The sequence below is a fragment of the Scyliorhinus torazame genome, chromosome 4, assembly GCF_047496885.1.
Source record: "Scyliorhinus torazame isolate Kashiwa2021f chromosome 4, sScyTor2.1, whole genome shotgun sequence".
NCBI lineage: Eukaryota > Metazoa > Chordata > Chondrichthyes > Carcharhiniformes > Scyliorhinidae > Scyliorhinus > Scyliorhinus torazame.
In genome coordinates this window covers 194300296-194323907 of record NC_092710.1, presented here as the reverse complement: position 1 = coordinate 194323907, position 23612 = coordinate 194300296, and the positions used below count along the sequence as shown (strand labels likewise).

Below are 23612 nucleotides of genomic sequence, written 5' to 3'. Positions count from 1 at the left end.
GAGACAGAGCGTGTACCCGCTGAACGAGGTGGAGAACCTTGCACGCCTTTGCGCCTAGCAGTGAGTCCTTTGATGAACCAACAATCTCAAAGGACAGTGTGGCCTTATACGCATTGTGCGTCACCTGGAGCTGGCAGGATCACATGGCCGGGATAACATTTCCGTTATAGTCGACCGTCTTACAACGGGATGGCAGAATTGGTGGTCTGACCTTCAAGGCGTAGAAGGCTGACCATGCTATCAGGTTGGCGGAGGCAACAATGTCCAGATGGAATGTGATTGGTGATCGGTTGACCGTTCGGGTGGGACACCATTCATCACCCGGATTGACACTGTTCACTGGCATCGGCTGGTGGGTCCTGCTTGGAGACATCCGGTTCCTGTCGATGACCGCAACGCGGAAGGCTTGTATCGCCGGTCTGTACATCGTCCGGGTATGATTCGGAGTATGGAGGCTGAATGGTCCGGACGTCCCTGCGAGGCTGTCGGAATTGGGGAGCGTTGGCAGGTTGAGCTGCTCGGCAGCAGGCAGCGAAGTGGCCCATCTTGCCACAGCGGAGGCATTGTCGGTTCTTTGCTGGACATCGCCGCTTTAAATGTGCGGATCCACAGTTGCCGCACGTCGTGACGTCATGGCGTTCGTTGCGCCATCGTGCATGCGCAGTTCGGTCCTGCGTAGAGCGCGCCTGCGCGTCACGTCCCTCTGCGTCGACGTCTCTTTTAGCCCGTACAAGCGCGGGAGGCCGCGAAAAGCGAGCGAAATGTCCGCCCCCGTCTGGGCCAAGGGCCGGGAGGAACTCGATAGACTGGACCCGCTTGGCCTCGTAGGACCCCTGCCCTGCCAATTCGGCCGCGTAGGACCCCTGCCGTGCCGAATCGGCCGCTTGGAATTGGGAGTAGTGGCTGGTCACGTTTTCATGGAGGACGCAGGCTTCGATGGTGGTGGCTAGGGTGAGACTTTTTATCTTGAGGAGCTGCTGGCGTAGGACGCCCGAGGTGACCCCAAAAACTATCTGGTCTTGAATCATGGAATCGGAGGTGGCCGTGTAACCGCAGGACTGCGCAAGGATACGGAGGTGAGTAAGAACATAAGAACTAGAAGCAGGAGTAGGCCATCTGGCCCCTCGAGCCTGCTCCGCCATTCAATGAGATCATGGCTGATCTTTTGTGGACTCAGCTCCACTTTCCAGCCCAAACACCATAACCCTTAATCCCTTTATTCTTCAAAAAATTATCTATCTTTATCTTGAAAACATTTAATGAAGGAGCCTCTATTGCTTCACTGGGCAAAGAATTCCATAGATTCACAACCCTTTGGGTGAAGAAGTTCCTCCTAAACTCAGTCCTAAATCTACTTCCCCTTATTTTGAGGCTATGCCCCCTAGTTCTGCTTTCACCCGCCAGTGGAAACAACCTGCCCGCATCTATTCTATCTATTCCCTTCATAATTTTATATCTTTCTATAAGATCCCCCCTCATCCTTCTAAATTCCAATGAGTACAGTCCCAGTCTACTCAACCTCTCCTCGTAATCCAACCCCTTCGGCTCTGGGATTAACCGAGTGAATCTCCTCTGCACACCCTCCAGTGCCAGTACGTCCTTTCTCAAGTAAGGAGACCAAAACTGAACACACTACTCCAGGTGTGGTCTCACTAACACCTTATACAATTGCAGCATAGCCTCCCTAGTCTTAAACTCCATCCCTCTAGCAATGAAAGACAAAATTCCATTTGCCTTCTTAATCACCTGTTGCACCTGTAAACCAACTTTTTGCGACTCATGCACTAGCACACCCAGGTCTCTCTGCACAGCAGCATGTTTTAATATTTTATCATTTAAATAATAATCCCTTTTGCTGTTATTCCTACCAAAATGGATAACCTCACATTTGTCAACATTGTATTCCATCTGCCAGACCCTAGCCCATTCACTTAGCCTATCCAAATCCCTCTGCAGACTTCCCGTATCCTCTGCACTTTTTGCTTTACCACTTATCTTAGTGTCGTCTGCAAACTTGGACACATTGCCCTTGGTCCCCAACTCCAAATCATCTATGTAAATTGTGAACAGTTGTGGGCCCAACACTGTTCCCTGAGGGACACCACTAGCTACTGATTGCCAACCAGAGAAACACCCATTAAACCCCACTCTTTGCTTTCTATTAATTAACCAATCCTCTATCCATGCTACTACTTAACCCTAAATGCCATGCATCTTATCTTATGCAGCAACCTTTTGTGTGGCACCTTGTCAAAGGCTTTCTGGAAATCCAGATATACCACATCCATTGGCTCCCCATTATCTACCGCACTGGTAATGTCCTCAAAAAATTCGACTAAATTAGTTAGGCACGACCTGCCCTTTATGAACCCATGCTGCGTCTGCCCAATGGGACAATTTCCATTCAGATGCCTCGCTATTTCTTCCTTGATGATAGATTCCAGCATCTTCCCTACTACCGAAGTTAAGCTCACTGGCCTATAATTACCCGCTTTCTGCCTACCTCCTTTTTTAAACAGTGGTGTCACGTTTGCTCATTTCCAATCCGCCGGGAGCACCCCAGAGTCTAGTGAATTTTGGTAAATTATCATTAGTGCATTTGCAATTTCCCTAGCCATCTCTTTTAGCACTCTGGGATGCATTCCATCAGGGCCAGGAGATTTGTCTACCTTTCGCCCCATTAGCTTGCCCATCACTTCCTCCTTGGTGATAACAATCCTCTCAAGGTCCTCACCTGTCATAGCCTCATTTCCATCAGTCACTGGCATGTTATTTGTGTCTTCCACTGTGAAGACCGACCCAAAATACCTGTTCAGTTCCTCAGCCATTTCCTCATCTCCCATTATTAAATCTCCCTCCTCATCCTCTAAAGGACCAATATTTACCTTAGCCACTCTTTCTTGTTTTATATATTTGTAGAAACGTTTACTATCTGTTTTTATATTCTGAGCAAGTTTACTCTCATAATCTATCTTACTCTTCTTTATAGCTTTTTTAGTAGCTTTCTGTTGCCCCCTAAAGATTTCCCAGTCCTCTAGTCTCCCACTAATCTTTGCTACTTTGTATGCTTTTTCCTTCAATTTGATACTCTCCCTTATTTCCTTAGATATCCACGGGCGATTTTCCCTCTTTCTACCGTCCTTCCTTTTTGTTGGTATAAACCTTTGCTAAGCACTGTGAAAAATCGCTTGGAAGGTTCTCCACTGTTCCTCAACTGTTTCACCATAAAGTCTTTGCTCCCAGTCTACCTTAGTTAGTTCTTCTCTCATCCCATTATAATCTCCTTTGTTTAAGCACAAAACACTAGTGCTTGATTTCACCTTCTCACCCTCCATCTGTATTTTAAATTCCACCATATTGTGATCGCTCCTTCCGAGAGAATCCCTAACTATGAGATCCTGAATCAATCCTGTCTCATTACACAGGACCAGATCTTGGACCGCTTGTTCCCTCGTAGGTTCCATTACATACTGTTCTAGGAAACTATCGCGGATACATTCGATAAGCTCCTCCTCAAGGCTGCCTTGACCGACCTGGTTAAACCAATCAACATGTAGATTAAAATCCCCCATGATAACTGCTGTACCATTTCTACATGCATCAGTTATTTCTTTGTTGATTGCCTGCTTCACCATAATGTTACTATTTGGTGGCCTATAGACTACTCCTATCAGTGACTTTTTCGCCTTACTATTCCTGATTTCCACCCAAATGGATTCAACTTTATCCTCCGTAGCACCGATGTCATCCCTTACTGTTGCCCGGATGTCATCCTTAAATAACAGAGCTACACCACCTCCCTTACCATCCATTCTGTCCTTCCGAATAGTTTGATACCCTCGGATATTTAACTCCCAGTCGTGACCATCCTTTAACCATGTTTCAGTAATGGCCACTAAATCATAGTCATTCACGATGATTTGCGCCATCAACTCATTTACCTTATTCCGAATACTACGAGCATTCAGGTAAAGTACACTTATGTTGGCTTTTTTACCTCTTGTTCTGAACCTTAACACCTCGATCAGTAACCTCTCCTAAGTTATATTTCCTCTTAACCTTTCTCCTCATTTTCCTTGTCGTTGAACCCATATCTTCATGTAACAACCTGCCGCGTCGCTTACCATTAATGTTTTCACTTCCCGTTTTATTCCTTTCAGTATTCCTGGTCCTATTCACTGAGCTCCCCTCAGTCACTGTACCTTGTACTATCGCCCTTTTTGATTTTTGACTATGGCTTCTCTGCCTTACATGTAAGGAAGGATTGAAAAGGCTCATCCTTACCCTGCAGGCGCTGCTGGAAGAGGTATCTCTCGAAACTCTCGTTCACTTCGACGCTGAAGTGTTGCTCGAGTTTGAGAAGGACCGTCTTGTCCTTCGTCTTGTCCTCACCTTCCGCGAACACCAGGGAGTTGTAGATGTGGATGATGGCGTGTTGCCCTGCCGTGGAGAGGAGGAGGGCGATTTTCCTGGTGTCCGAAGCATTCTCCCTTTCTGTGGCTTCTAGGAAGAACTGGAAGCGCTGTTTGAAAAACTTCCAGTTAACCCCGAGGTTTCCAGCGATTTGGAGCGGCTGCGGCAGGCTGATGGTGTCCATGGCGCAGGATAGCGGATTCTTGAGGATGCGTAGGTAGGTCTCACAGGTACTGGGTTCCAATCCTGGTACTATGTCGTGTGGGTGCTCTGCTACACAGACGAACCAACACGGTTGCGGAAGGTACAACTCAGTTTTATTACCAACAGTATTAACATTTGTAAACTGGTTACTGTGGTTCGTTGATTACCCTCTAACCTGTGGACCCAGCCCTAACACTATCTTGGAGAGGCACTCAGCACATGGTGAATGTCTGAGTGGCTTGCTGTGAGCTCTGTGCCCTGAGCTGTCTCCTGCTGGAATAAATCAGAAGTGTCGTGTTCCCCGTTTTATAGTGTGTCTGCTCTTGCTTGTGATTGGCTGTGATGTTGCGTGTGTATTGATTGGTCCATTGATCTGTCCATCAGTGTGTATGTGTGTTTGCATCATGATGTTTATCTGAATATCATGACACATTTTACCTCCTCCACCGAGGCCCTCTCCCTCTCCATTAGCTCCCCATAGATATCGGAAACCCTACCTTCGCGTATCTCACCCTAAGACTCAATCTTTTCAAGCAACAACGGGGGTGGCAACTTCGGAAAAATGGCCAGCTCCTTCCTCACAAAGTCCCTAATTTGCAAATACCAAAACTCATTATTCCTCAGCAACTCAAATCTCTCCACAACTCTGCCAACACTGCAAACCTGCCCTCCACGAACAAATTCCTCAATCTCTCTATTCCCTCCCGCTCCCATGCCCTGAATGTTGAGTCCAACCCTGCTGGAATAAATCTATGATTATCAGCACAGTAGCACAAGTGGATAGCACTGTGGCTTCACAGCACCAGAGTCCCAGGTTCGATTCCCAGCTTGGATCACTGTCTGTGCGGAGTCTGCACGTTCTCTCCGTGTCTGTGTGGGTTTCCTCCGGGTGCTCCGGTTTCCTCCCACAGTCCAAAGATATGCAGGTTAGGTGGATTGGCCATGATAAATTGCCCTTAGTGACCAAAAGGTTAGGAGGGGTTATTGGGTTACGGGGATAGGGTGGAAGTGAGGGCTTAAGTGGGCGGTGCAGATTCGATGGGCTGAATGGCCTCCTTCTGCACTGTATGTTCTATATTCTATCACAAAGCGGCTCCCTCAGCGATATGTCTTCAAACCTAAAATGTTGCCCTTACTGATTGCAGACTCTGGGCAATGCAAACACCTCAGGGCTCACGGAGTACTTGGCCAGTGAGAACAGAAGAGGCACCAACACCAGTGCCCTCAAGCCCGTTCCCCTGCACAAAGCCTCCTCCATCCGTCCCCACACCAATTGTTCCCCCCATGACCCACTTCCAAACCTTCTCAACATTCGCTGCCCAATAATAATTCAGCAAATTCAACAAAGCCAACCGTCCCCTCCACCTGTCCCTCTCCAAAAACTCCCTCCGAACCCGAGGTACCGCCCTTCTGTCTATCCCCCCCAAAAAAACACTTCGGCAAAAAAATTGGGAGACTCTGAAAAACAAACAGAAACTTCATCATCGTCCCAGTAATGAATAGCAGATCTAGCTAAAGGTTGCCCTTTAACCTTTGAAGCTGCCTCCATAAACTACAGATGTACGAACCATAACCCCCATCCCTCATGAAAATGGTGTGTGGGTTCAGGGCAGAAATTCCGAATTTGAGCCTCCAGTGCCATTTTCACCATGACGGCAAGCCTCTCCATTTGTGCAAAAATTCAGGCCTTTGACTCCATACTCAAAAATATCTCTGAGATAAACTGTGGACCATAATCTGACACCAATATCATCAGTTGCAAAACCACATCTCAAAAGCTCAACACTTTTGGTGCTTGTGGTATTGGATGTAGATTCAATATTTATCCACTTTTTATAGCTATCATCCAAAATAAAGTATTCTTTCCCTTCAACTTCAAATAAATCAACATGCACATGTTCCCATTGTTTTCTTGTGTTTGACTATGGAACAAAAGGAACCTTGGTTAGATCCTGGGCGGGAGTCTCCGGCTGTCCGCTGGTGGCGGGATTCTCTGGTGGCCAGCAGAGCACCCTGCCCTTGGGTTTCCCAGCAGCGTGGGATGATTTCATTGGGAAATCTGATTAACATAAGTCGGGAATAGAGAATTCTCCCGCCAGCGAACAGTGCGCCAATTTTTCCGTCTACACTAGCAGCAGCAGCAGGGCGGACTCATGATAGAGAATCCCTGCCCAATCTTCAATCTGAGACACACTTCACAACTTTCACCAACTCTTCAAATATCTCTATCAAACTTTGGGACCAAGCATTAGTTTCTCGCTACTGCCTTCATTATGGCTATCCCTTTGTGCATGTTATGAAGTTCCTCTAACAATACCTCTCTAAACCCTGGTGGAATAATGAGTCTTAAATCACATAGAAGCCAATTTTGATCTACACTCAGTTAATTTTGACATGTGAAACACTCCTGGAATTTCTTGTCATCATAGTCAGCTATTCATGATAGAATTGAGCACTTCACTGAGCACCACACCACAGCAAGTCTCTTCACTAATTTCCCTGGCAAATATTCGTTTTTAACTGATGTAATTTGCAGGTAACTCAGTAGCTAAAAACAAATCAGTGTTTACCACCATGAAGCAATACTTGTGCTTTTTAACTTTGATGCCACACTCACGATTTAGAACTTTATTTAACTTTAAAATGTATTCTTTATTTATCTTACTGCTAATCCAAATGTCAATTGAGGAGCAGCATACTTCCTTCACCCACTTAGTACCTGATCCATAATGCTCTTGAACATTGTGAGAGCAGTAGACACCCCAAATGATAACATTGCATACTGGTGCAGCCCTTTGTATGAAATAATGATAAGCACTTCAATACTCTTGTCAGCTAATGCTAATAGCAAATATGCATTTGACAAATCTATCTTACTGAACACCTTTCAATTGGCTACATTAGAAAACAAATCTTTATGGATAGGCAGTGAGTATTATTTTCTATCCCCTTATTTACTATTTGTTTTAATCTCCATAAATCCAAATTGACCCATCTGCATTTTGAATTACCCCAATAGGTGCAGCCCATTCAATGCTCTTCGCCTTAATTTTCCCTGTTCTTTTAATCTATTCAGCTAGATATTACTGCTTCTGTTTGTAAGGAACTGGCGAAGGCTTACAAAATGTCAACTGTACATTGTCCTTTATCTTGACTTCAGCCTTGTGATGCCGAATTTTATCTTTTGGTCTTCCTTGCTCAAAGATCACACCACGCTCTCTTATTACTTCCTCAATGACAGACGTGCTCTTACTGATCCTTACTGCAAATAACTCTGCTCAGTTTAACTGTATCTGAAGCTAATTCAACTCCCAGTGCAAACTCATTCTTAGTCATGCTATAATATGAGTCCAGAATCTCATTAGTTCCAGAATAGTCCATAGTACTGAGGGTAACATTGGTTAAACACCACCTCAAACACATCTGCTCCGATCATGGTGAGGAAAACATTTACTTTATCTTCATCTCGTATTGTATTTGCTTCCGACCAAATGTGTAAGCTTTGTTTGTCCGTTTGCACGATGGCAATCCTCTTTGATAGGACTGAATCCCCCCACTGTCCCCAAATATGCCTTCAGTGCCATTTTTTTCAATTGCATATTGTGCTGACTCACTGAATACGATGTGCACATGGGCCTGGATTCTCCGAGCCTCAGCACCACAATCGCGCTTGATGCGGGGCCGGAGAATGGGTGTCAGACCCACGATCGGGTCCGACGTCGCTCCCACGATTCTCCGGGGATCGGAAAATTGCCGCCAATCGCGCGTGCATGATCGACGCGACTCTGGTCAGGGGCCATTGAAAGAGGCCCCCGCGGCGATTCTCGGCTGACAACTGGCCGAGTACCCGCCGGCGTTGTTCACTCATGGTTCCACCTGGCGGGATCTTGGACTGGCAGCTGCGGACTCAGTCCGCGGCCGCCCTGGTGGGGGCGCGGGGGCATCCGTCGCCAGGGGGGCCCTCTCTGCCTGTTTAGATGTATATTAAAGATCACATGTCACTATTTTAGAAGAGTATGCTGATCAGCAGTTTGCAAATATCTTTGCTAACATTATTGCTGTGTGCAAAATTGCTGTCCCATTTCCTCCAGTGACTGCATATCAAAATGAATTTAGCTATTTTTGGATATTTCTGAGGGACACAAATAGATACTTTGTAATCTAAAGTCTACCAGCTTAGATTTCAGGGTATAGTATAACCGTTCACCGAAAACCATTCAGGCTTTCTATTTCAAGTATTACAATTTATTTAAAATCTATTGTTTTATACAATTATACTGAACAAAGCTCCCTGACTAGATTGCTGCTAGCATGATTAAAAAGGGCAATAAAAGAATATGCCTACTAACATTAACAAATAATTAACATGTCAATGGCACATTTATCTCGGTATTCTAATGAAGGCACATTTAAATACCTAAATCTTTTCTACAATTTGCAACCGTTTTAGGTTTGATTTATACAATAGGAGGCAACTTGCAAATGCTACACCTTGTATTTATACTGAGGTTGATTCCAAGAAAGATATTTATGCAGAGTAATTCCCGATGTTGATGAGATGATGCCAGGGAACCTGGGGTGTCATTCTCCGACCCCCCGCCGGGTCGGAGAATGGCCGTTGGCCGCCGTGAATTCCGCCCCCGCCGAAGTCTCCGATACCGGAGATTGGGCAGGGGCGGGAATCAGGCCGCGCCGGTTGGCGGGACCCCCCGCTCAATTCTCCGGCCCGGATGGGCCGAAGTCCCGCCCAGAAATTGCCTGTCCCGCCGGCGTAAATCAAAGCTGGTATTTACCGGCGGGACCAGGGGTTCTGGGGGGGGCGCGCGGTGATCTGACCCCGGGGGGTGCCCCCACGGTGGCCTGGCCCGCGATCGGGCCCACCGATCCGCGGGCGGGCCTGTGCCGTGGGGGCACTCTTTCCCTTCCGCCTCCGCCACGGCCTCCACCATGGCGGAGGCGGAAGAGACTCTCCCCACTGCGCATGCGCGGGAAACTGTCGGCGGCCGCTGACGCTCCCGCGCATTTCCGCACCAGCTGGCGGGGCAACAAACGACATTTCCGCCAGCTGGCGGGGCAACAAACGCCATTTCCGCCAGCTGGCGGGGCGGAAATCCCTCCGGTGCCGGCCTAGCCCCTCAATGTTGGGGCTCGGCCCCCAAAGATGCGGAGCATTCCGCACCTTTGGGCCGGCGCGATGCCCGTCTGATTGGCGCCGTTTTTGGCGCCAGTCGGCGGACATCGCGCCGTTGGGGGAGAATTTCGCCCCTGGTTTCTGCTTTGCATTGTACAAACCAAAGGTTCACCATTACATCATTACAAAGAATTGCAAAGTATTTGCAACACAGAAACAGATCACAACCAGGTGTTTATGCTCGAGAGGAGCCTCCACTCACCTACCTCATCTAACCCTATCAACATACCCCCCCATCCATTTCTCCTTCATGTGCTTATCCAACTTCCTCTTAGGCATCCATGCTGATCATCTCAACTATTCCCTGCAGTAGTGACTTCAATTATCTAACCACTCTGTGGTATTGCACATTGTGCAACACACATGTCCCTATGGCAAACTTCCACATAGTCAAACGTGCGTAAGTTTACAATTCAGCCATGACTACAATTCTGACAAAGAATATTTTCCCAAAGCAACTAACTTATCATTTCTCGTGGACCTGCTGTGGCTTCCTAGTATTTTCTATTTTTATTTTGGTCAACTTCTATTCCTGTTCGACTGCACATAAATTGAAGAAAAACACCTGTGGGACATCAGAGGTAAAATGTGAATAATGAGACTGGACAGGGAACTCAAAAACAACAAAACAGGTTGTGATTGCTTTACAAATGTAAATATTCAAATTTCACAGCTTCATAGGTCTTTTCAGGACATTTTCAATACCTCCCGCATTAAAGACTGATCCAGGAGGTGTGATTGCAGGAGATTGGGGTGGAGGACTAGATTGGATTGAGGATTGGCTGACTGACAGACAGCAGAGGGTCGGGATAAATGGGTCCTTGTCTGGGCTGGTGAACTGTTAATAGTGGGGTTCCACAGGGCTCAATCCTCAGACCTCAACTGTTCACAATTTTTATAAATGATCTACAAGCAGGGACAAAGAGTAATATAGCAAAATTTGAGGATGATACTAAAATAGGCGGGAAACCAGGCAGTGAAGAGGAGATACAGATTTTACAGACGGATATAGATAGGCGAGGAGATTGGGTCAAAACTTGGCAGATAAGAGTTTAATGTAGATAATTGTGAGATTATCCACTTTGGCCAAAAAACTAGAAAGGCAAATTTTTATCTAATTGGAAAGCAGATTCAAAATGCATCTGGGCGGAGGGATCTGGGTGTCTTTGTTCATGAATCGCAGAAAGTCAGTTTGCAGGTACAGCATGTAATTAAAAAGGCAAATGGGATGTTGTGTGTATTGCAAAAAGACTGGAATATAAAAGTAGAGAAGTGTTGTTGCAATTGTACAGGTGTTGGTGAGAGCACATTTGGAGTATTCTGTCTAGTATCGGTCTCCTTATTTTTGGCAGCATTGGAGGCAGTTCAGAGTGTCATGATACGCAGACATGCAGATAATGATATACAGACAGGCAGCTCATGAACACAGAGAACAGGACATGACCAATGAGCAGGCAGGACACTCAGGGGTGGTATCTCACTATAAAAGGCACGAGGCACTCACACTCCACCTCTTTCCACTGATGAACATCTATAGAGTGAGTCAGGGTACAGTAACACACCTCCAGCACGTGGCTAAGAGCTAGTCTGGTTCAGTCAGACAGAGTAACCACACTTAGGTTGGCAGAGAGTTGAACTCGTAGAGAACTGTGCTAACTGTGCTACTGGTTCAATAAATCAGACTGAACTAACTTCAAGGTCTGGAGTATCTCTTGGTTAAAGCTGCATGCAGTTGCAGTCTGTGTTATCCCAGAGTACATAACACGACATGCTACCAGGAGACTGCTTACTCTAGGTGGTTTACCTCAGTCCGTTCCATGACGACCAGCAAATGTATCCCAGAACCATGGAGAAGATTCAGGCTCCTCACCACCATAGGCAATCCGGCAATCTCAGTGCCAACTGGTGGACATTCAAGCAAAAGTTTCTGCTGTACATCAAAGCTTCCGCCTGCTAGCGCTGTCCTGCAACTTTGGTGATATTGCTGACTCCATGATCAGAGACCAAATCGTTTTTGGAGTTCACTCTGATCCTCTGTGAGAGCAGCTACTGAAATTCAAGCATATGACCCTGCCAATTGCGATTGAAACATGCAGAGTGCATGAGCACGCCAATAATCGCTATGCCATGTACAAATCGGCTGAAAATGAGAAACTTGCCTCCCACGAGGCAGAGAGTGTGCAGGCCATCTCCCGGATGCAGCGCCTCAGCATTGATGAAAGCGGCCATTTTGCGCGCTTTTCCCGGGGCCCCACGCATGTGCGATGCGAATGGGATAAAGAAGCGGCCGACATCCGCACTGCGCATGTGCGACGACGCGCGGAGCGTCAGGAAGCCGACGTCATGACATGCTCGAACTGCGGCAACGACCACTTAAGGAAACACTGCCCTGCAAGAGGCAGGCGATGTTTAAACTGCGGGAAGCCTGGACACTATGCAGCCTTGTGCAGGTCTGCACCACCAGTCAGGGGCCAGCGCTCCCAATTCCGACGACGGCGAGTTCAGAGTGTGCAACAACGATTACAGGATTCTGATCCTGGCAACACAACAGGTCCAGAGGAAGAATGCCTGGACTGCCTACTGTGTGGGCATCATTACCAAATGTGAATATGCCACATCCAACTCATCACAAAATCAATCCATCCTCGCTGTGGATTCTGCGGACGAATGGCGTGCGGTGATGCAGGTCAACCACTGCTCCATCCAGTTTAAGCTGGACACAGGTGCTTCTGCCAACCTCCTCTCACAGGCAGATTTCAAACGCATCAAGAAGCCCCGCAAGGTCCTTCCAGCAGCCTGCAGGCTCCTGGACTACAACGGAAATGCCATCATGGCACTGGGATCCTGCCATCTACTCGTCTCCAACCGGAGCACCAATGCACGGTAACGTTTTGAAATTGTCAAGCCAGACAGGGCATCCCTACTTGGCACGCAGACCTGCAAGCAGCTGAACCTCGTGCAGCGAGTTTACACAACAACATCCTCCAATGTGGATCTTCAGGCCGGCATTGACGACATCCTCGCTCAGTATCCAGATGTGTTCGACGGGATGGGCACGCTGCCATATCGATACAAGATTCTGCTAGGACCTGATGCCAAGCCAGTGGTCCACGCACCACGCCGAGTCCCGGCTCCGCTGAGGGAGCGCCTGAAAGCACAGCTCATGGATCTTCAGCAACAGGGCATCATTTCCAAGGGAACCGAACCAACTGACTGGGTCAGCTCGATGGTATGTGTTAAAAAGCCTTCGGGAGACCTGCGCACCTGCATTGATCTCAAGGATCTCAATAAGAATATAATGCATGAACACTACCTCATCCCGAAGCGGGAGGAACTCACCAGTGAGATGGCACACGCACGTTTTTTCACCAAGTTAGATACGTCACATGGATTTTGGCAAATCCAGCGGGATGAGTCCAGCAGAAGGCTTTGCACCTTCCACACACTGTTTGGCAGATACTGCTATAATCGCATGCTGTTTGGCATTGTCCCAGCATCGGAGATCTTCCATTGCAGCATGGAGAAGGTGATGGAGGGCATTTAAGGGGTTCGTGTGTATGTGGACGACATCATCATATGGTCCACAACCCCTGAAGAGCATGTTTCCCATCTCCAGCAGGTATTCCACCGTGTCCATGCCAATGGCCTGAAGCTGAACAGGTCCAAATGTTGCTTTGGCATGTCGACACTCAAGTACCTAGGTGACCAGATCTCTCAGCAGGGTGTGCGCCCGGACACAGACAAGGTCAAGGCCATCAAAGCCATGAAGGTCCTTGAAGACAAGAGGGCGGTGTTGCGCTTCCTGGGCATGGTCAATTTTCTGGCAAGTTCATCGCAAGCCTGGCCTCACACACCACGGACCTATGAAACCTGGTGAAAACGTCCATTGCCTTTGAGTGGAAGGCAGCACATCAGGCAGAGTGGTTAGAGTTGAAAGCCAAGCTCACCACTGCACCCGTCTTGGTATTTTTCGACCCAGACAGGGAGACGAAGATCTCGACAGATGCGAGCCAGGATGGCATCGGTGCGGTGCTGCTTCAACGCGATGACACTTCATCCTGGGCACCGGTAGCCTACGCATCAAGGACTATGATGCCCACTGAAACAAGGTATGCGCAAATAGAGAAGGAATGCCTGGGTCTTCTCACTGGCATTCTCAATTTTCACGACTATGTCTACGGCCTGCCGACATTCACTGTCGAGACGGATCATAGGCCTCTGGTCCACATTATCCACAAGGTCCTGAACGACATGACACTTCGGTTGCAGCGCATCCTCCTCAAACTCAGAAGGTATGACTTTGACTTAGTGTACACGCCTGGCAAGGAGCTCATCATCGCTGATGCATTGTCCCGCTCCATCACGTTGCCTAGTGAACCGCTGGAAATCATCCGGCAGATTGAATCACAGGTGCAGCTGTGTGCTAGCACCCTCCCGGCATCTGATGAGAAAGTGGTTCGTATCCACGAGGAAACAGCCAAAGATCCCCTCTTGCAGCGTGTCATGCACCACCTCGCCAATGGCTGGCAGAATGGGCAGTGCCCTCAATTTTATAATGTAAAGGACGACCTTACAGTGATTGATGGTATCCTCCTCAAGCTGGACCGGATTGTCATTCCACTCAGTCTCCAGAGCTTGGTGCTCCGCCAGATCCATGAGGGACATCTGGGCGTCGAGAAGTGCAGACGCAGAGCCAGGCAGGCTGTCTACTGGCCCGGTATTAGCCAGGATTTCTCGAACATGGTCCTCAACTGTGCAACCTGTCAACACTTCCAGCCAGCGCAGAGCAAGGAGACGCTCCAGCAGCATGAAATCGAGACCTCCCCGTGGTCCAAGGTTGGCATCGACCTCTTTCGTGCGAATGGTCGTGACTACATGTTGATTATTGACTATTTCTCCAATTACCCTGAAGTCGTGAAGCTCTCAGACCTCACAACTCGGACCGTCATCAAGGCCTGTAAGGAGACGTTCTCCAGGCATGGTATCCCACTCACTGTCATGAGTGACAATGGCCCGTACTTTAACAGCCACGAATGGTCTATGTTTGCCAAGTCATACCATTTCAAACAGGTCACTTCCAGCCCACACTATCCGCAGTCCAATGGGAAGGTTGAAAAAGGGGTGCACATTGTGAAACAGCTCATCTGTAAGGCCGCGGATTCTGCTTCTGACATCTACCTCACACTGCTTGCGTACAGGGCGACCCTACTGTCCACTGGCATGTCGCCGGCTCAATTCCTGATAAACAGGGACCTGCGAATGACACTTCCAGCCATACACTTGCCCAACCTGGATCACCTCTGGTGCTGCAGAAGGTGCAGCAGCTCTGAAACCAGCAAAAGCAGGGCTATGATGCTCATGCCACCAATTTGCCCGTGTTATCCCCGGCAGACACTGTCAGGATCAAGATACCGGATGGTGGCTGGTCTGCCCCAGCTGTCGTTGTTCGACAGGCTGTGCCCCACCCCTATGTTGTACGTATGGCTGATGGTTCTCTTGTGCGACGAAACAGACGGGCACTGCGCAAACTTGCCTGCCCGCAACCGCTTTCTTCCCCGTTTCCGTCTGTTGTTTTGCCACCAACTGATACCTCGAACTATGAACCTGCCAAGGCGCCGTCTCCGGCGGTCGGCAAGGATCAGATGCAAGCCCCAGAGACTGGACTTATGAACATTTGTTTTGTTTGCTATGTTCTGTTTTCTCACATTAGACAGCTGTCTTCACATGTAACTACATTCACATATGCCAACAAAACATTTTTAAAAAGGGGAGCTGGCATGATATGCAGACATGCAGATAATGATATACAGACAGGCACAGCCAGGCAGCTCATGAACACAGAGAACAGGACATGACCAATGAGCAGGCAGGACACTCGGGTGGTATCTCACTATAAAAGGCACGAGGCACTCACACTCCGCCTCTTTCCACTGATGAACATCTACAGCGTGAGTCAGGGTGTGTGTACAGTATCACACCTCCAGCACGTGGCTAAGAGCTAGTCTGGTTCAGTCAGACAGAGTAACCACTTAGGTTAGCAGAGAGTCGAACTCATAGAGAACTGTGCTAACTGTGCCACTGGTTCAATAAATCAGATTGAACTAACTTCAAGGTCTGGTGTATCTTTTGGTTAAAGCTGCATCCAGTTGCAGCCTGTGTTATCCCAGAATACATAACACGACACAGAGGAGATTCAGCAGATTGATTAAGGGGACGAAAGGTTGTCGTATGGGGAGAACTAAAACAGTTTGGGCTCATATTCGCTGGAGGATGGGAGGGGATCTGATCAAGGTATATAAGATACTAAAAGTAATTGATAAAATAAACGTAGACCAAATGTTCCCCCTTGTAGGGCAATCTAGAACTAAAGGTTACAGATATAGGGTGAGGGGCGGCTGACTTAGAACTGCGATGAGGAGGAACTATTTCTCGCAGAGGCTGGTGAATGTGTGGAACCCGCTGCCCCATAGTGCGGAGGAATCTGAGTCATTAAATGGTTTCAGGAAGGCGATAGATATATTGCTGATTTTTAAAATGTGTTAAAGGGATATGGGGAACAGGTAGGGAGTTGGATTTGAGACCAGGAAGAGATCAGCCATGATCTAATTGAATGGCGGAGCAGGCTCGAAGGGCTGAATTGCCTCATTCTGCTCCTAATTCCTATGTTCCTCATGATTACTGCTGTAACTGTTTTCGACCAAGAATGGAAATGATGATACAGAATAGAAATATGAAGAAGTCGCACTCAACAACATGAATTGATTTAAAAAAATTTAAAATTTACTTTTCCACTTCTAACGAAGCCACGCTTGCCAGAAAGTTACTGGGCGCGAATCCTTCTTTTCCCGAAATCAATGACCTTGTCTTCCACCAGTCTCCCTCTCTGGAAAGAAAAGTGAGAAAAATTACATTACTTTTGGGATGATTGTGAAAATGTTTTCGTAAGGGATATTAGAATATTCACCTATAGAGTTAAAGCTATTATCATATGGTGATGTTAATCTTTTCCTCCATTTGTGTTTAATCCGTAGTAAGGAGGACGCATAGACGAGGGTAGAAATTAACGAACAAGGTTTATTACCATACAGATCAAAACTCCTCCACTCCCCTCAGGTCTCCTTCCCCAAACTGCACCCAGGTCAGGGTTTTTAATGTGAGATGGGGTTCTCCTTGTTAAGGGGAAGCTCCGCCCTCTTAGAGGGGCAGTTCATATTCCAATGAGGTCATGGGAAACCATATGGTCCTAGTCCCAGGACCTCCATTGGGGTTATGACACTCCTCCCCCCAAGTACGCAACAATGTCCACATCCATAAGTATGTGCGCCGGGTCTTTTGACCACTTAGATCGCGGACGACGTTCAGGCGCAGACGTTGCAGGAGAGCGGCGTTTGCATGATGAGCGTCTGGGCGGAGATGGCATTGCAGGTACGGCCACCAGAGCCAGCACAGGTGCCCCTGGTGGTGGTGAAACATGCATCTCAGTTCAGAGTCGGAGCTAGGTGGTTCCTCATCCGGCTTCTCGGTATCCTCAAAAACAACCTCTGGATCCTCGACAGCCGGTGGAGCCAGAGGTGGCAGCAGTATCAGGGGCAGCTGGGGTAGTCGCGAAGAAGCGGCGCTGGGACATCTGAATTAACAGCCGGTAAGACTAAAGTATCTGGTACGTCGCCTCGGAGGTGGTCCACGTGGCGAATAGACTTGCAGCCCTGTTCCCATATTCGGTAGGAAACGGGTCACGTTTTCGCCAACACGACGCCCAGGATCCAAACGGCTCTGTTGCCAAAGTGCCGGACGTGTACCGCGTCTTCTAGAGCGAACACGGGCAGTGGCTTGCTGCAGTCTGTGCCTGCCTCGGTGAGCATGGCAGACTTTCCCATTAATATCAGAAAAGATGAGACTTAACCATGTGCGGAGGCAACACCCCATCAACATCTCGGCTGGCGTGATGCCTGTCGCGTCATGCAGGACTATGCAGTAACAGAATAAGAACCGGCTAAGCAGGTCTCTCAGGAACCCAATATCTGCTTCTTCATTCCAAGCTCGAATGTTTGCACTGCCCGCTCAGCCAACAATTTGAAGCCGAGTGGTACAGGTGGTCCCCACATGACGGATTCCGTTGGCGGATATGAATGCCGCAAATTCTGCACTTATTAAAGCCGTACCATTGTCTGACACCAGCACCTTGGGTATCCCATGCGTGCTAAAAATGTGCCGGAGTTTCTCAATGGTGTCCCGGGCTGTCGTCGCCTGTGTCTTGAGAACTTCCATCCACTTGGAGTAGGCATCGACGAGGATGAGTATCATAGAGCCCTGAAAGGGGTCCGCAAAATATATATGGATATGAGACCACCAGTCAATCTGGCCAATCCCATGGGTGGAGCGGGCTACAGGGGGCAACCTCTGGTGGGTCTGACACTGGACGCAGCGCTGGGCCTCTAGCCGATGTCCGCGTCGATGCCGGGCCATAAAACGTAGCTATGAGCTAACGTTTTCATCCTGGACTCCCCTGGGTGCCCATTGTGGAGGTCCATCAAGAGCAGAGCGCACTCATGTTCGGGGACCACCATGCAGGTCCCCCAAAGGGGTATTCTATCCTCTATGCTCAGCTCCTGCATCTTCGTGGTGTAAGCCTTCAGGTCCTGCATTAAAGCACGGTGCTGAGCCCCATACTGCACCATGTGGTGGACGCGTGATAGCTATGGGTCCATCTAGGTCCACCCTCGAATGCAGGATGCCGTAACTGGTAAGAAGTCCATAAAATGGGGGGTGGCTATGATCTCACCGGCCACCTCTGGTGTAGGTAGCCTCATTGGCAGAGACAGATGGTTTCACGCATCCGCGTGGGAAACCTGGGAGTGGTGTTCCAGAACATAATTATCTGCTGTTAGCGGCAGTGCTCATTGCTGGAAGCGGGCAGCAGCAATGGGGGGGAATCGTCCAATCTTCCTTGAAGAGCCCAAGGAGGCGTGTGGGCCAGCACGGCCCCAACCATACGGAGAAGCATCGCAGGTCAACAGGAGTGGTCTTGTCAGGTCGAAGCCGTTAGCTGTGCCTGGGCCCACTCCCAGCATTGCCCCTTTTTTAAACAGACAGTGGAGGGGGGCTAAATGGTGGCCAGGTTCGAGAGGAAATTGCCATAGTAATTGGCGAGGCCTAGGAATGATCAGAGTTCCGTCAGGCCACCTGGCACGTGGGCCTGCCGAGTTGCCTCTACCTTTTCTTCCACCGGGTGCAAATCATAGCAGTCAACATGGTAGCCGAGGTTCCATACCTCGGTGGTGTTGAAGACACACTTCTCCTGCCAGAGGCAGACGCCGCCCTCTTCAAAGTGCCTCAGTACCTCGGCCAGGTTTTGCAGATGCTGCTGATTGGACGAGCTGTTGATCAAGACGTCGTCCAGATAGACCATCATGCGAGGTAGGCCTCGCAGGATATTGCCCATTACGCGCTGGAAAATTATGCACACAGAGGAAACCTCAAAGGGCAGGTGGGTGTATTCATATAGCCCCCAGTGTGTGTTCATGGTGCTGAAACATCTGGACTCAGGGGGCCAGGACCAGCTGGAGGTAAGCGTAACTCATGTCAGGTTTCGTAAATGTGCAACCCCCTCTCAGCTTCGAGTAAAGATCCTTGGGATAGAGGACAGGTGTGCGAGGTGTGTGGGGGGGGCAGCAAACCATGTCCATATGTTTTGGGCATGTCCGAAACTTATGGGATTCTGGCAGGGTTTTGCAGATGTCATGTTTACGGTGCTAAAAACAATGGTGGTGTTGAGTCAAAAGTTGCCGATTTTTGGAATATCGGAAGATCCGTGAGTCCAGGGGCGAGAGAGATTGACGTCTTGGCCTTTGCCTCCTTGGTAGCCCATGACAGATATTGCTAGCGGGAGGGACTCGAAGCCTTCAAAATCAGAGATCTGGGTTAACGACATGGCTGGGTTTCTCAGACTTGAGAAAATTAAGTTAATCTTAAGAGGGTCAATTCTAGGGTTCGTCCGGAGGTGACAGCCATTTGTCGACTTCTTCGGGGGAAACTAAACTGTCAGCAGAGGCAAGAAAAGGGGTGGGGGGGGGTGGGGGGGGGGAGTTAGGCTATTTTCTGTTCAGGGTAGGTGGGATTAGCGAGGGATGGAAATGTTTTTATGCACTATGTTTACATTTGTATTTGAAAAAAGAAAATGAAAATTGCTTATTGTCACAAGTAGGCTTCAATGAAGTTACTGTGAAAAGCCCCTAGTCGCCACATTCCAGTGCTTGTTCAGGGAGGCTGGTATGGGAATTGAACCATGCTGCTGGCCTGCCTTGGTCTGCTTTAAAAGCCAGCGATTTAGCCCAGTGTGCTAAACCAGCCTCTGTTTTTTGTACTATTTATTGTTAGTATTATGAAATTATAAATACCTTAATAAAATGGTTTACAAAAAAAAAAGATCCTTGATCCGAGGGAACAGATAGCGGTCCAGCCAAGACACATGGTTGAACTTCATCTTTTCGTCCCCACATAAGCACTCTGATCCATCGGGCTTCATGACTGGGACAACCGGTGCTGCCCAGTCGGAGAACTACAACGGGCAAATGGTGCCCAAACTCTCCATCCGCTCCAATTCAGCATCGACCTTGGGTCACAGGGCATAGGGAACAGGTCGGATCAGAAATAGCACAGTTGAACCGTTGGGTCCATGTTTATTCAGGCCACCTCGCCTTTCATAGTGCCGAACCTCTCTTGGAATACCGACGGAATCTGGTCAGAACTCCTTCAGGGCCATGTGAGAGCCTATGGCACACCTGCTGCCAATCCAGTTGTAGGTGGCCTTACCAGTCATGTCCCAGCAAGCTCGGACCACACCCATGGACCACCACTAGAGGAAGACGTGCAGATTATTGACCATACTCTAACAGAACAGTTAAAGTGCCCGCTATTGCTAGCGGTCCCCCCGTACAAATGGCCAACCGCACATTAGTGTCCATCAGCGCCAGTGATTGAAGGGCAGACTGAATGCAGTCAAACGTATGGCAACAGACTACAGACACTGCTACCCCATGCAGATGGGGTGCCCATCAACTTGTAGTGAGATCTGGATGGGCGCCACTCTCGGCGAGCCACGCAGTGCAACTGCTGGTAGCTGCTGTCAATGTCTTCCACATAGATTATGGGGATAGGGTTGAGATGTGGGCTTATGTAGGGTGCTTTTTCTAAGGGCCAGTGCAGACTCGATGGGCCGAATGGTCTCCTTCTCACTGTAGTGATTCTAGGAATAAGCCCTGTCATGGAGGGATTGGTTGGGCCTGGTGGGTTGGCGGACGGGTAGATCCTCATGGGGCCCCTGTTCCCCTGGTGCCTGTGACCTGTTGCAGCCCCCAGGCATATGATGTCCAAACTCTCCATCTGGTCCAATTCTGTGTCTACCTTGGGTCATAGGGGTGTACGGAACAGACGCGGCTCGGAAGTAACGCAGTTGAGCCGTTTGGTCCATGCTTATTCGGGCCACTTTGCCTTTGATGATGCCCAATCCATCCTGTAATACATGGTCAGTGGTCATATTCCTTCTCTTCAAGGTCAGGAGTTAACGCCGACGGAGCTCCTGGCCTCTGCTATGGTGGCTCGTATTCCTCATGTAGGTGCCCCACTGCCGGGGGCCAGCTTCCTCAGTTCTAGCCGAGCGTGATTGGCAATCGCCTTGGCATCCCAGACTGAGCACCTTCATTGCCTAGAGTTCCTAGACCCCTTGTCCGGCGCTTTCTCTGGAGATGGCTATCTCCACCACGGGTTGCAGGTCCAAGTGAGCCTCAACTAGTTATTTGTTCTGCGTGGCTGCACCGCACATATCAAGTGGTCCCAGAGCATCCCATTTAATGTTACTCCAAATATGCTCCAGTTTTGGAGGTGGGCCTTGAAGTCACTCATCGACTCAGCTTACAATTAGCGGTGGTTTCGGCTCGAAATCCTCCCGCACTAAAGCCACTGGGGCAGCGAACGACCGGGTATCTGGGAGACCGGGTGAGTCAGGCTTTTTATCACCGTTTGTCTCTCATCGCCGATAATAGCATTCGTCTTAACAAAATATTACATACTTTCAACTTATTGTCCCCAATTGTCTGTACCTGCATTGAATCATAGAATGTACTGTGCAGAAGGAGGCCATTCGGACCATCAAGTCAGCACCAGCCCCTGGCAAGAGCACCCTACTTAAGCCCACATCTCCATCCTATCCCCATAACCCCACCTCACCTTTTTTGGACACTAAGGGCAATTTATCATGGCCAATCCACCTAACCTTCACATCTTTGGACTGTGGGAGGAAACCGGAGCACCCGGAGGAAACCCACGCAGACACGGGGAGAATGTGCAGACTCCGCACAGACAGTGACCCAAGCCAGGAATCGAACCTGGGGCTGTGGAGCTGTGAACCAACAGCGCTAACCACTGTGCTACCGTGCCGCTACCATGTCACTGGAATGGCTCCAGCTTTCCTTTGTGAAGTATTTCGGTGGTCAGTAGAGGGGCTTCCTGAGGCCCAGACAAGGTGAATCAGGCATGTAGCAACCGTTGTCAATGGCAGCTCCACTGAATCCTCGTGGCCAGTGTAATAACCGCAGTAAGCAGGACGCATATGTTATGGGCCAGGGTTTAGAGAATCCCAAAGTGTATCATGGAGTTCACCTGACCCACAACTTTTAATAGATTGTGGTATGGGGAGCACACGGCTCACTCTACAGGTATGATACAGCAGAAAATGGACCAGTGGTTTTTAAAACAAAACAATGTTTATTCTATGAACTTAAGTTAACCTTTGTAAAACAAACAGTGAACATCTTAGCAACCAGTAAATCAAATACACCCCCCAAAGAATAAAACACTAAGTAATCTGTATGCTTAACAAAAGGCTTAACAAACCTCCAAACTGGAGCACATCAGGGTTTACATTCAAGACTGAAAACATTTATACTTCTTCTGAATTCACCAAATGATCTATAGATAGTCTTTGGATGGCAGAGATCAACAGCAGTGCAGCTCACAGACACACCCAAGCTTTTTTCAAACTGAAACTAAAAAAGCAGAAGTGGAGCTCAGCTCCACCCACACTCTGACATCACTCCAGTAACATGAGCCGCTCCATTTCTTAAAGGTACATTTCTTAAACACTCATTTCTTAAACGGTACTCTCACATGATACATAGATGATAGGTAGAGATTAACGAGTAATATTTATTGCAATACAAATCCAAACATCTCTACTTCCCTAAGGGTCTCTTCCTGACCTGCACCCAGGCCAGTTTTTTTATCTATGTTGGGGCTCTCCCTATTAAGGGGAAGCCTCGCCCCCTTAAAGGTGCAGTTTATATTCTGAGGAAGTCATGGAAAATTGTATGGTCCTGATCCCGGGGCCTCCATTGGGCTTATAATAAATTGTATCAGATACCTTGTTGCAACTGTTGTGAAACTTATCCTCCAGGAAATCTTCTAAAATAAAGTAAACATTTGGGGTATATTTGTGGCGTAAATCTTTATCTCTGTTCTTCAAAGCACCCAAGATAAGGCAAGCTCCAATTCCACTTGACTCAGTTACGAGCTGCTATGTGAAATTTATCATGTAAGATATATCAATTCTTGAACAGGTGGCCTCTTGAAGACAGCACCGAACATCACCATCCTTCCTCCCTTACTTATTTTTTTCTAAATACACTATAGCATTTTATCTATAGTACCTCAGCAGTCAAGCCTTCTGGGCACTTAGCTGTACAAGGAAAACAAGTCAACAGTTTAAGCTGTTTTTTTTGTTGAAAAGTGGCCTGGGTTTTGGATTCTA

General features: G+C 48.4%; 1 protein-coding gene across 1 annotated transcript in view; it reads right to left on the bottom strand.

Moving 5' to 3' along the window:
- blk (BLK proto-oncogene, Src family tyrosine kinase) overlaps positions 1-23612 on the bottom strand; it is a 195283-nt gene that overhangs the window by 76470 nt on the left and 95201 nt on the right. The window contains exon 5 of the mRNA XM_072499052.1: positions 16593-16691. Coding sequence (XP_072355153.1) covers positions 16593-16691 — 99 coding nt within the window. The remainder of the gene's footprint in view (positions 1-16592; positions 16692-23612) is intronic.